This window comes from Cuculus canorus, chromosome 3 (assembly GCF_017976375.1).
Source record: "Cuculus canorus isolate bCucCan1 chromosome 3, bCucCan1.pri, whole genome shotgun sequence".
NCBI lineage: Eukaryota > Metazoa > Chordata > Aves > Cuculiformes > Cuculidae > Cuculus > Cuculus canorus.
In genome coordinates this window covers 99916468-99930196 of record NC_071403.1, presented here as the reverse complement: position 1 = coordinate 99930196, position 13729 = coordinate 99916468, and the positions used below count along the sequence as shown (strand labels likewise).

The window sequence follows — 13729 nt, the reverse complement described above, 5'->3', positions numbered from 1 at the left end:
AGAAATACATAATTTGTAGTCTGTGGCACTTGGGGCCAAATACTATTTCCAAATACACACAAAATTCTTACCAATGTCAGTGAGTCTGGTGGGGCTGAAACAGATCTAAATTTAGCTTAAACTTCTATTATATCTAGTCACTATACAAATGAATGCAAAAGAAATTAACGTGACAGATCATAAAATTACTACTGAAGTACATAAAACACATGAAATGCATCATAAATTTTATTATGTGCACTTTTAAGAATACATTCCATCTACACTGTAAAGTTCTTAGTCTGCTGCACTTTGGCACCCTGCTAATATTAAGCCCATTGTAAAATCCAACACAATAAAAGCACTTTGAATGCTGAACCTTCAGAGCACCAAATGTTAAAAAAGAAAAATAAATTCCTGTTAGAGCCTTCCACCAATCGCTTCTTTGAAAGGGATTCACTGAGTGAATACAGATCAAGACTTCTTGTAAGACTTTTGGAAATAAAAGATATTTCTAAAACATATTGTGGAAAACTAAGGTGTGCTAATTAGATGATATTAACAGTATCCTTTTCAGGAATAAAAGCACTTTACTTTGTTTAATTCTAAAGAGTGAGTGAATACTTTTAACACTCATCAATTTCCTTGCTATAGAAGACTTCTAAATTTCAAAAAAGTTCAGGTACGTTTATGGAGTCTGCTATGCAAGATATTTGCTGACTTGATGATTACTGAGGTCACCTGAAGATTTCTGTGGGTAAAATGACCTTTTGTTAAATACCTATGCTTATACAAAACATCGGTTTGTTTTGTTAGGCTAGTTTTGAAACAGTTTTTCTCCCACATTTTTATCTTCATAATGGTATAGAAGAAAGATTGGAAGAGGTGATGCTGATCAAAATACAGAGAATAATGAATACTTCCTCCTCAAGACATGAGTATAGCAAACTAAAATTTAACAAAATAATAATCTCTGGAACAAAATTGAGACCTTGCATTTTCAAGAGAAAGGAGACTTTTATAAGGCTTCCGTCAAGTTTTGAAAGATATGATCTAAGACTGGCCATTTTTTCCATGAAATTGTTTATGTTGTAAGCAAATATAGTTAAATCAGTTACCTCTGAGACAGCCTTTTTAAAGGTAGTAGCTAACATTATTGCACTGCAATATCTCCTGTTTTAACAGTCATCAGCAACTGCAATTTTTTAAAACCACAAATTAGTTTGACTTATCTTTTTCCCTAAGTACTCATTATGTTAGCATTCAAACAGATACAAAACTCATATCTAAATAATTCTGATGATGCAGTGGCCAAAATCTGAAAAACTATCTGCCTTAAAATGCAAATGGAAAGACTATCAGGAAACAAAAGCAAATAGATATCTTCCTTTTTTCCCTCTCAGTTTCTAAAGGCTATTAGTATTCACTCTATATATCTGTTCTTGTTCTGTGCTGATATTTAATGTGGCCACAAATTATGCTCGCTCATTCTCTCGCTTTGCCAAAGTACAGTTCATTTTTATGAACTATATGTTCGTATTAGAGGAGCATAATAGCAATTTATTCTAATAAAAGAAATAAAATACTTTCTACAAGGGACAGAGGAGTTTTCCAATCTTGCATCAAGAGAAATAACGATAAACTGATAATTGATTAAGCACACTAAATGGATAATTTGTAGCCGGTTGTAAGTTAGCAACAACAATGAAACCATGCATTTGAATATGCACTGGAAAAGCTGTGACAATATACAAATATTGGGTATGTTTGAATAGGGCAGTATCAGAAAGTTTAAAAAGGAAAAAAGCCCTAGTTCTGCAAAACGAATATGTGAAGGGGTGCTAATGATTCAATTCACTGCTATACCTCCTGTAACGTGCAGCATACATACACGGAATATTTCAGCACTCAACTATAAGAGAAGTATTTACTACTGTACTTGCTCTACACCAACACGCAAATTTTTAATTAAAGAAGAAAATGTGGCATTTATTGATGGGAAGCTGTAGCTCTGCTTAAGATATTCTACATCTATTTTTTAATTACTTATGTGGGGACTTTTTCTTGATATACCCCATGCTGTCTGTCTTTATATCGATTGTTACTCAGCCAGTAAAAAGGAACGAGCACAACAAACCAGTTTTCTATCTGAATAAGGATACTTTTGATGGCCTTTTCATTTCCATCAGTTAACAGAACTTCTTTGACATCTGCAGAAATAGCAACCTGAAAAAAAGAGCACAGCAAACAATGAGCAAATATGCTTGTCTGTGTGGAAGTGAAGACAGGAGTGACAAGCCTTCAGTATCATGCTTCCTCACCTATTTCTCTGTAACAATCTTCAATCTTTTTTCATTTTATGTCTGCATTATTTTAATCATTCAATCAAATCAGTCAATACTTTTATCATTCCATTTGCGGGAGCCTCTATCTTGCTATCATTCTGTTCCGTAATTGCATTGTGACAGCGGATGATGGTATTCTGAGAGGCTTTCATTTGCGGGCTTCTGTTTATCTAGTAGAGCCATCATACAAGGCTGTCACTCTGCCTTTCAGCTTGCTTCTGTCTGACTGCCTGATGCCCTTCATATAACTTTGCATTGCAGGCAGATGGCTTTGTAAGGGTAATTTTTTTGTGAGCTTTGACATGCTCGCACATTGGGCTGTAACCTCGACACATTGTATAAGAGCGACAGGTTTGTCAAATGCCAATCAGTGTAACAATATGCTTTTATTTGTAGAGACATAAAAACTTGTCTAATGCACTGCACTGCTACATAATATCTCCTGAATACATGACTCAGAACCCAGAGAATGGTGAACGACTCTCCTGAATGGCCAATCTAATTCAAAAGAATCTAATTACCGAGAGCTCTGGATCATGTTTGTTGGTGTAATAATGCAGGCAAAACATTAGCAGCTATATCATGGTGCTCCAACTGTGATTCGCCAGGCTATTCCTGTATCTTAGCAAATGGGACTACAATCTGAAAAAAAAGAAAAGCTTCGGCTATGGCAATGAAAGACAGACTGTACGTGGCCTGGAATGTCACAACAAGAGATATTGACTACACGGAGGTAAAATGTTTCTGCTCATCGAGGCAACCATAAAATCAATATGATACGAAAGCAAGTCAATCTAGAAGGTCTCTCAAGACTCTGCAGCTTGACCGCAGCTGAGGCTGTTGACAGTTCTCTGACCCAGCAGTTGGAGGCACTGGAACATTTTTCCTTTTGTTTCTTTCTCTGAATGGGATTGGAATTGAGAAAAGACCTACCATGAGCCCAGCCAAGCATGTCATGCCACCCCCTAGCTCACACACAGCAAGGTCCCTGAAAGAGAGAAAGGAAATTGTAGAACCCATACAAATTAGATGAAAATGGTCAGAGAGACATATATGTTACAAGAACAAATTGCCATCTGCAGTAAGAACTGAGCTACCAGGAAGTTGTAGAGACATGACTAGGCTACCTCATGTCGTTTTGCGTTTTAAAAATAATTATGAAATAGAAAAGTCACAAAGCAGGCAAATCAGTGGGGGTTCCCTCATTAGTGTTCAGTGCAACATTACCACCGCTGAGCTGAAAAATCTGAGAAGGTTCCCTTTTTTCCCTTGTCAATGGCTCTGTCTTTTAGAACTAAACTAGCTAGAGTAGCGAAAGATAATTGTTAGGAAAGGATAACAATGTTAATCCACATTCATTCTTGCAAAAACAGTTAGAGAAGTAAATGGGGAAATTAATATTATTTATGTATCTCTCCATATAGTTATACCTAAAAGCCCTTTGATATTAAAAGGAGAGGAGTTTTAACACAAGCTATATACCACAAAACAATTACACATGAAGAAATCTGATCCTTCAATTAGCACTTAAAACTGCAAGTGACCTACAAACAATGCTGTTATGAACAACGATGGGAACAGCAAACAGCTAAGCTACAGAAAACCAAATGAAGTTAGTGTCAAGAGTCTAAACTGAGCCTAAGTGGAGGGTTGAATGTATGGTCTAAAAGGCTGCTTTTAACTTAGACCATACTGTGCTGTTTTTAAGACATGCATGTGAAATATAATTTGGGGCAGAGAGCGTGCCGGATGGAAGCTTGCAGGGGGAGCCATAAAGAATGTCCTCCAGAGCCACGGCCTGACCCAGGAGGGGAGGAGGGAGGGATGCTGACCCCTCGCTGAAACTGCGTGAAGCAGCGTCTAGGGCAAGGCAGAGCCTCAGTTTAGGAACATGCTGCTTTATAGCTAAATCTGCGGCAACTGTTACAGCTGGCAGAAACGTTTCCATTCAGACATTTTTGACAGGCAGAAAATGGAATTCCAGCTAAAGAGATTATTTTTTGTCTTTACACCTTTTCCTCTTCCTTAAAACACCAACATTTGGAAATCTATTTTTATGTGAATTACATCCCTACTCACTTGACATTGATATTTAGGTAGAACATTTAAGATGCCACATTAATATACAGATACTACTGATATTTTGTTCACTGAAGGCACTGGACTAGGCTGTATGGCTGTGTACTAATGCTCACTGTCTGGACGGAATAGATTTAATTTTCTTAGACCCCACAAATTTTATTTGCAAAAAGTCTAGTTGTTCTGTTTTAATGGAAATGAGACAAAAGATGGATATAGTTCAGAGGAACAAGCTTACATAAACTCAATGAGAATATAAAACAGATGTCGGAAATTTGCAAGTCATGGTTTAAATAGAATGATTATGGGTTTTTCCTCACATAAGTTTTTATTTTTCTAAACTATATATGCTATATATAATAAAAATATATACATATGGTTATACAGATAAGATTTACAAGGCACTTAATCATTTATAAAAGTCATGTCTATTGAAATAAACTCAGAAAGTATACAGTGTGAGATTTTTAGTGCATTTTGAACCAAGTTTGTATGAACACAATATACATGCATATGCTTACACACATACAGACAAACACATTTATGCACATAAATAATTAATTTCATTGCAAAATTCCTTTATTAGCAAATTTTAAAAATCATATCTATCACTCAGGAAATATTTTGTGACATTTATCAATGAGAACTGAACTAAGAAACTCTACTCTAAGCGAAATGTTGAGATGGCATAATCCTGAGAAATTAGGATGTGAAACTGCCCCTTTCCTGCATGGAAGTTTGAATGATAGCTGCCTCAAAGCATCCAGCCTTGCATATCTAGACCAGGAAATACCCTTTTAGCAGGGAACACAGGGAGGTGTGCCGTGCAGAGCCTCTGAGAACAAGCACAGTGTTCGAGCCACGGCATAGGGCTGGACGGCAAAGTGCTACAGGGACAGCGGCAAAAGTCACACACTGCACTGCTCAGCTAAACTCGTTAGATGGGGAAGCAGCTACCAGATCAGGTGTGTTAGCTGCCTCCTCTAATGCAGGGGGCTTCATTCAGATGGTGGCTAGACCAGAAATGGGGGTATGTTTTGAGGCCAGGTCTTTTATTTCAGATAGGAGTCTGAGAAGGCTTCAGGAACTGGCTCACAGCTGACAATGCTTTCAGCTTTGGTACAAGAAGTAGGAGGTTGCAGCTTGGTCCTCCCTATTTTATCAACACAATTTGCATAGAGATTGAGGGATTTTGTATATTCCAAGCTAGTTTATTTAGTATTACCCTTGCACCCTCACTCAGAAAACAATTTATGCCTACAAATGCTTTGTTACAATGGCCTTTCCTGCACCCCATTAATCCTCCGGACAATGAAACTTCAAGGATTTCCATGTGCAAGACTGCGTTACAGAAGAGGAAAGTGAGAGGATGCAGGAAGGATTTTGTTTTAAGGTGTTCCTGTTGGAGCCTTAATAACTGTCTTCTACAAGTTTAGAAAATGTGAAAAACAAAAACAAAACCAGAAAGTGCAGGATGTCTCAAAATTGTTTCAAAGCACCTTAATACAGGTGCAAATTATTCCATCACTATATGCAGTGATTATTATGTATTTTATCAGATAATGTTTTGCTTGCTTTTGCAATGTTTTTGCAGATGTTAGTTTAAAGAGTGTCTTTTATTTTTCCTGACCTTCACAATCAGTACTGATCGATTTGAGCTTCACTTTTGTTTCCCAAAAATCAAAGTGAAATAAAATGCCTTGAGTGGAAATCAAAAGTCTTTGACATGTAGCAGAAAGCTTGCTGTGCAATATTAGTACCCAAAGGCAGCTCAGAATTCTTTGTTAAGAGCAACATGCATTCACCTTGAACATTTTAAATTTAATCTGAAGACTTAAATCATAGCAATCTTTACCATGCAGATACAATAAAACTAACAGATTGGAAAACATCTTTTTATGTTTCACTCTGTACCTGAACATTTCATTGTGCTTTAGGCAGTAGTAAGCCAGCACCTCTTCAGATGGCCAGAGACCTATAAAACAAAGATATTTCTCTCTTAGAACAGTCATTTTTTTTAGTCTAAAATAATATTTGAATACTTATTACCATTTGCAGACCTCTACCAACTGTTTCATTTTCTAAATTTGCCACAATACCATGTAATAAAGAAACAAATAAGACTTTTAATGGAAGACTTCCGATTTAAGCATTGGAATTGAATATTTCATAGATTTCATCCTGACTCATGCTGAGAAATTTAATTTGTAGATACATGCACGCACACATAAACGTACACATGCCTCTATACATAAAATTGTCAAGACTTTTGAAGTCATATAAGATTAAATTCTATGAAACTTCGGACAATTCAGCATTCACATAAACATCAGACTATTTGTACCAGGCCAGATGCGAGGCACACTTTGCCTTGTAGCCTGTTTCTAACAGTGGACAGGAGCACTCTCCTTTTTCATTAGCCATTTAATTTCTTCCCAGTTTCTTTTTATTTAGTTACTTTTCTTTTAGGTTCTCTTAGGTCGGGCATCAGTTTAACTGAAAGGGACACTGACCAGCAACATATGCTAAGGAGAAGTCCAGGATCAGAGCAATAACACAGCATGATTTCTAGTTGTGGCTCAAGAAGTAAGAAGGAGAGGAGATGCAAGTGATAAGTTCTGCTTAACAGTCACTAGAAGATTTTTCTAATTGTTCTGTGGACTGTGGTAAACTATCCATAGCTGCAACATCCCATGGCAGGAAGCACCACATTTTTACCATGCTGCATAAAAAAGAAACACGCTGTCGCTCTTGTTTTGTATTTGACTACCTGTCATTTTCATTTGAGGCCTTCTAGTACTCGTATGGTAATAAGCAGGAGCAATCATGCTTTTTTTTTTCTCTCCTAATCTGTATTATTCATGACTTTCTAAGCTTCCATCACAATACTTACACTGGTCATTGTCAATCTTGGCAAATACTTGGAGGCATCCATGCAAATTTACCCCTTCAACACCATTCACTCATGAAACTCGCTGTTACGTCAGACCAGTTTCCCACCTCACTTCAACATCTAATTGAAGAACTGTAGCCCACGGAGAGGGCAGCACAGATCCTGTAGGTTTTGCATGCTCTCCTGCATCAGTCTCCATTGCTGGAGGGAGCCTCGGGAAAACAGACTCGCACTTGCCTTAGGTTCCTAAAGTTAAGGGAGGATGATTCAAAGGCATATGTGGCTAAAATATGGTTGTACGTATTTTCCTTCTGTTGTTGCTTAGCAATGAAAAAAACACACTTACATGTCTATCCATAGTTCAAAATCAGGGTTAGTCTCTCCCCCACAATACACGGTATTATGAATTAATGACAGAAACTTAGTATATGAACTATAGATGCTTCAACAGTTTTAGTAAGCTTACAAGCAGACATGTAGGAGCATCCTTTAGATATTTCTAGACGGATAAACTGGTTTCAATGAAGCCTACCATGTTTGCACAGCCTTCAGACAGTTTTTAATAGATTTTTTATTCTTCATACTTTAGAAATATCACAACATTTTTAATAGAAGTAGAAGTTTGGGAGAAAAACTCTTCCTTTTAAAACACTTAAGTGTGATTGAAACCATTAAATACATAACTCTTCCTGCCCCCCTAGTAAGTATTACAAACCACCATTATTCGTAGTGATAAATAATGAAAATGTATGGATGTGCTGCCTGCGTGCAGAACAAGCAAAAGCTTAGAGAGGATTTGCCCAAACCTTTGCATATAACTTGCATATGACAAAGACCTCAAAGGTAAAAAAAAATACAGAGTGCTGATTGATATGTCTGACAAGAACACCAAAGCAATATTGGTGTGTGTCCCATCTATGACAGTTTAGGCTGTTAGGGGTTTGCAAATGTGCCGTTTTGCTTAGACTTGCTAAGGGTTAAAATAAAATATTCACACACGACTACCCATTCTTCACTGAAACATACACTAAGAATTGTACAGGATTTTCCATCTCGCTTCCGAGCATTTCAATGCTTTTGAGCATTGAAATATGCTAAAATGACAGATTTTGCAATAAATATAATAACTGTTTAAATATTTTAGTGTATAATATAAAGAATGTTTCGGTTTGCAGTGACTGCTATATACTCAAGCAATAAAAGTGCTTTTTTTAATATTTAGTGAAGACACAGCTAATTTAATACCGTTTATAAGACATCTCACATTACAGCCGCCCCCAACACAAAAACCCTAAACCCTTTTATAGCAAACTTCCAGCCTAACCAAGTTTTAAAATACTTGTCAGTTGTAGCAAAATCTTTCAACATTTGAATTTTCAGTCCCTCAGTCAAATGTTTTTCACTTTTCCGTGGTTATCATTGAAAGGGCACTTTGAACGGTGTCACTAAAACTTCTATGAAGGGTCACCATTCTTTCCCCTGCTACCATTACAATGTTGATATGGGCTGAAACTGCAGGTGTATCTGATAGCTCTGTTCTGAGAGAAGGGTAAAGCACCTTTGGAAAGACAATGCTCTTGTTTAGGCAGATGCTAGTGATGCATGCAACGCTTCTCCCCGCTTCTTCCCCCGCAGGGAAGGAAGTATCACCTCAGCAATGATATAAGTGGCTGGCAGCTAAAAAAGCAGGAGTCAGGAGGTCTTTCGCGAACACAGGTCTCAAGTGTGGAAGTATACGATGCTTCCAGCTAAGCCAAGAAGCCAGAAGCCAGAATACCTGTGTTAATTTTAGTAAAAGGAAAAGCTTCTCGTGCTTGAACAGGTAGGTAAGCCTCTTTACCTTCAAAACAGGGATAAGCTTAAAGATCCATGTGAAGGAGTTTGCATTCTGTCTTCTTCCCCTTCACTCTGACCTACATTCACCAACACAATGACCTACATTTTGAAGTTGCAAGTATAAGATAGTTCTGCCTCTGCAAGAAAACGTACAGCTGTAATGCAGAAATGCTGCAATTCCTATGAGTTAACAGCTACCGCTAGGTTGTGAAAAGCACAATTTATTTCCTGCAAACACATACATATGGATACGGATTAAGTTTCCAGAACTCACTTAAAATAATTCTTTCATATTTAAAATAAAATTATTCTCAATTTGTATTATGAATTTGATTATAAATATGTAACGTCGGATGGGTACCTATTTGCATGTGCAATTACTTACACACGATAGTCAATTATTTACACATGTATAGGCAAAAGAATATCAAAAGGCCCCAAAATGGTGCTTGTATTTAAAAGTCTGTAAATATATTACAAGTCCTAGATAGAGGGGCTAAAAACCTTATTGCACATGCAAACAGAAACAAGTTTCTTTTCACAAAAATAAATATTTTGTGACATTTAGTGGAGGTTTTCAAACTCTATCACCCTGATCACTACAATGTGAAAACAAGTTGCCAGCAAACACTGGAATCTCTATTGAAACAAATAAAAAAATAAGCTGTGTTGGAGTTTAAAGGAGAGCCTCAAGAAAGACTGTGATTTGGCATGTCTGAAAAATGGGAGAGACACAGTGCTCACAGACTAATATCTGCCTGCATGTCAACTCTTGGTGGATATAATTTCACCATTAGGATGGTCTAGGAGATCCACCATAAATGTGGTATTAGATAATAATAAATGTGACATTAGAGCGATGATGTCTACTTCCAGACAGCTTCATGATACTGCAGAAGTAGGAGTAGAAAAATAATATTACTAAATAGTATGATGATGGATGGAGAATCGCTATATATGCAGAGACATATAGAATGCAGGCACTTCTACAGCATTTACCACCAGATCATAAAATCTCCCCACAGTAATGGAGTCTACCTCACAAGAACTTAATGATGTTATGAATTCCTGTCATCTCAATTTTGCACATTAGGAACCAAACTAGGAGACAGACAGATTAATTTACTTAAAGACCCATAATGAAGTTAGAAGAAGGCCAAGAAAAAAATCTGAGTCATCCTAACACCCTAGGGCATGATGTAACCAAAAAAGACACACAAACTTTTCTTGCAGAGGAACAACAGCTGAAAAAAATATCACAAAAATCCCAAGAACACACAAATTAAGTTGGTTTTATTACTCTTATAGTGCTTGCTAATTTAAAGTGTCAGGTGCTTCTGCACCAGGCATGGCATAACAGTTCTTTAAAGCAACCTTCAACACACGTGGACTAAATCACGTGTAGACAGACTGCTGGGAATGTTTAGTTTTAACCATCAGGTGGAGCACCACGAGTCCAAAGCAACACAAACCCTATGTTTCTTGTGTGCCAAATCTAAAAATGTTGCATCCTTAATTATACTACAAAAATTTTTTTACTAGAAATAAATTATCAAATATTTATTAAAAAAAACTTTAAAAATTATTGTTTCTCCTTTGTGGCTTTTTACCAGATATTTCAAAGAATGCTGTCATACATTTGGGTAACAAATATTGAGATCTGATGTGAAGTTCTTAAAGAACAGCATGTTATTAGAAAATTCTCAGGACAGACTGCTGAGAATTTTGAGATGTCTTTTTAAAGAAGGCATTTGATTATTGGAACTGGATTGGATTATTTGATTATTAGTTTCTGCACTGCTCCATAGGTACAAAGAAGTCACAGTAGCTACTGATTACTTTAACTGGGATTGTGCAAGATTAGTGGAACTCTGCTCTACTGTCTGTCAACACTACACACAGGAAACAAAGGGGCAACTGGAGGTGACAGGTAAATCATCCTTGAAGCTCTGAATAGGAGGTATAAAACTGTCTTACAACTGCTTCACTCATGTTAGAACATTAAGAAGTTCCTTTCCAAGCTAAGCCAAATGGAATGTTCTGTCACTTTTCCCAAGCACTTCACGTATGGATACATATGGATTCAAATTTTGTCTTTCATTAAACTTTTATTAAACTAATAAATATCTTCCTATTCATTTGAAGTTTCAAGTAAATTTTGCACAAATCCTATCTTAACCCTTAAAAGCAAAGACAATTTAAATTTGAAAAGTCCATCACTTTCCCCAGATGAATATGTCCTTATTCTCGACTATATGAAATCACCTTATTCACTTTAATACTCATCAAAGCGATAGGAAAAAAAGCATTGTGGGCAAAGAGATAAATAATGTCTCAAAAGAAGTACTAACAATTGCACTGAGCAATGATGAATTATTTTCTGACCCTAACAAAAGTATTTTTTATTCTTCGTGTCACCAAGTCACATCGCTGATGGAGAGCAGAAAAACTGTTGACACCACAATTGACTGTGCAGATGTGTTCCATTAAGTACCTATCCAGACAGCCAACTATCCCCTACCTCCTCTCCTAAAAGACTGTATAGTGGGTGGAAAAATCCCTCACACTAACATATCTAGTGGAACAGGTCCTCCTAGGAATTTAATGTAAAGATTGCTAGGAATTTAAAGCAGGGTTCTTCCACTCTTTCTGTAGAATTGTTACATTTTACAGTATGAAAACTTACTTTCTACTGGGTATGCCCTTGTATATTCAAGTGACAAGGGAATATAAGTGTGATGATTTTATCCTGGTTAGTTTTTGTGCGGACCACTACACGGCACCATTGACAGCAAGAAGCATAAGCACACCTGCTGGAGGTCCCAGAGAAGTAAGAGAGCAGGTCAAAATCAAGGTTCACCAGCACAGTAAACTGGAGAAAATTTCAGAATTAGGCTTTAAGCAATATTATGAGCTCTTCTATTGGTGAGGCACTAAAATTCACTTCCAAGAAGAGAAGAAAAAGAAAAAATATAAAATTATGAATAGCACAAATAAGACTAAGTACGAAGTAGATGCACAGTGTATGTCTGCCAAATACACCTTGCTAGTAATATATAACACAGTTGTTCTAATTTGAGTAATTGCTCAATTGAATACTACTTGTAATTAACTGTAATGCTGTAGTTAGTCAGTTTGCAAGGACAGTTCTCAAAAATACTTCTAGCTCTCAGCTTTCTTCAAACTCCATAACTCAAGCTCCTTTTTAATATAATTTTATCATAAAAAATGTTGCTAGTATAGACAAGAAGTAAAGATTTAATGTTCATTCACTTTTTCGCACAGCATGGAAAATGTGACAGAGATAAAAGGATAATCAGTAATCCAGGTTACCTAAGATCCCACCTAAGATGTATTGATTCTAAACCACATGAACATATACAATAAGGCATTATTACCACAAATATTCAAACGTTTTAGCTGCTATAAAGTGCATGCACAGATGAGTGGAAACCTTCCACAGAAAATCATTTTCATAATAAAAACAAGTCTGATCAGTTCAGTAAAATGAAGAAATAGAGAGAACTGCTAAATGAGGAAAAAAACTACTGAAAAAACCATAGTTATTTCCTTGTGTTTGCAGTTCACAAATCCCTATTTTCAAACTTCTATCCTGAAGTTTAAGTTTACACTTATCTACAGCAGAAGCAGATAAAAAGGGAGGGTGTCACTGTCACCAAGCTGGCTGCAGATGATGTGCCTTGAGTTGTAAAACTATTTTCCTACAGAATTTAATTTGAGGGCAGATTTTCAAAAGGAGAACAGCTACAGAGTACTGTGCCCTCCTAGACATTTGACCATATCAAGTGTCGCTGTAAGAGCGACACCAGTTTTGAAAGTACAATCATTTAACATGATGCTCTGCATTCTGAAATTTACCCCAAGTGTATTTGCAGGTGAGCAACTTCAGTGATAAATGCACACAGTGTGAAAAAAGAAAAGTATTTAATAGTCTTTACACTAGCACCTTGCACCCCAGACTTAGCGCACCTGACTTTTGCACCTGCCAAACCACATTTTAAGTCCAGTGAAGAGGAGTAATTTGAGGCAGGAAGAATAGCTAGCTTACTTTTCCACAGCGGGAATGCTAAAAGTGAGTTTGAAAAGGTACAAGAACACCAAATGAAATAGAAGGTATAAAAAGAATCACATCTTACCATTTTTCCCTATGCACATATATTTTATAGAAACACTTGTCTCTCTTTTCAATCTACAGCAGAACTCATGATATTCAGATCATTGAAAAATATGTATAAGCACCGGCTGGGATCTTCAGTCCAGGCAAAATGGCCTCAGCACTGTATCTCTCACTTTCATTCTCATTATTATTCATGACTATGAGGGAAACATGATGGTCTGCAATCTGCAAATTTCTTTTAGAGAGCAAACTTAAGAGGCTTGGTGGAACTGATGTGGAAATACAGTAACAAGCCAAAGCTGTAAACGCACGCATACCTCTTCCATAAGAAAAATAGGCAAACTGTACAAATCTACTTGTATCATTGTCTTTAACATCCTTTTTTCAAATGAATGAATTTGATTGTGTTATGTGTGGGGTTTTTTTTACCGAGTTTTTAAATAGTTATTAAAAATTAAA

At 36.6% G+C, this 13729-nt stretch overlaps 1 protein-coding gene across 1 annotated transcript in view; it reads right to left on the bottom strand.

Annotated features, from left to right (window-relative positions):
• The window catches only part of CAMKMT (calmodulin-lysine N-methyltransferase), a 223457-nt gene that overhangs the window by 43153 nt on the left and 166575 nt on the right, over positions 1-13729 (bottom strand). The window contains exons 4-6 of the mRNA XM_054064258.1: positions 6318-6378; positions 3258-3312; positions 2142-2205 (exon numbers count right to left, since the gene is read on the bottom strand). Of these exons, the coding sequence (XP_053920233.1) occupies positions 2142-2205; positions 3258-3312; positions 6318-6378 (180 nt within the window). The remainder of the gene's footprint in view (positions 1-2141; positions 2206-3257; positions 3313-6317; positions 6379-13729) is intronic.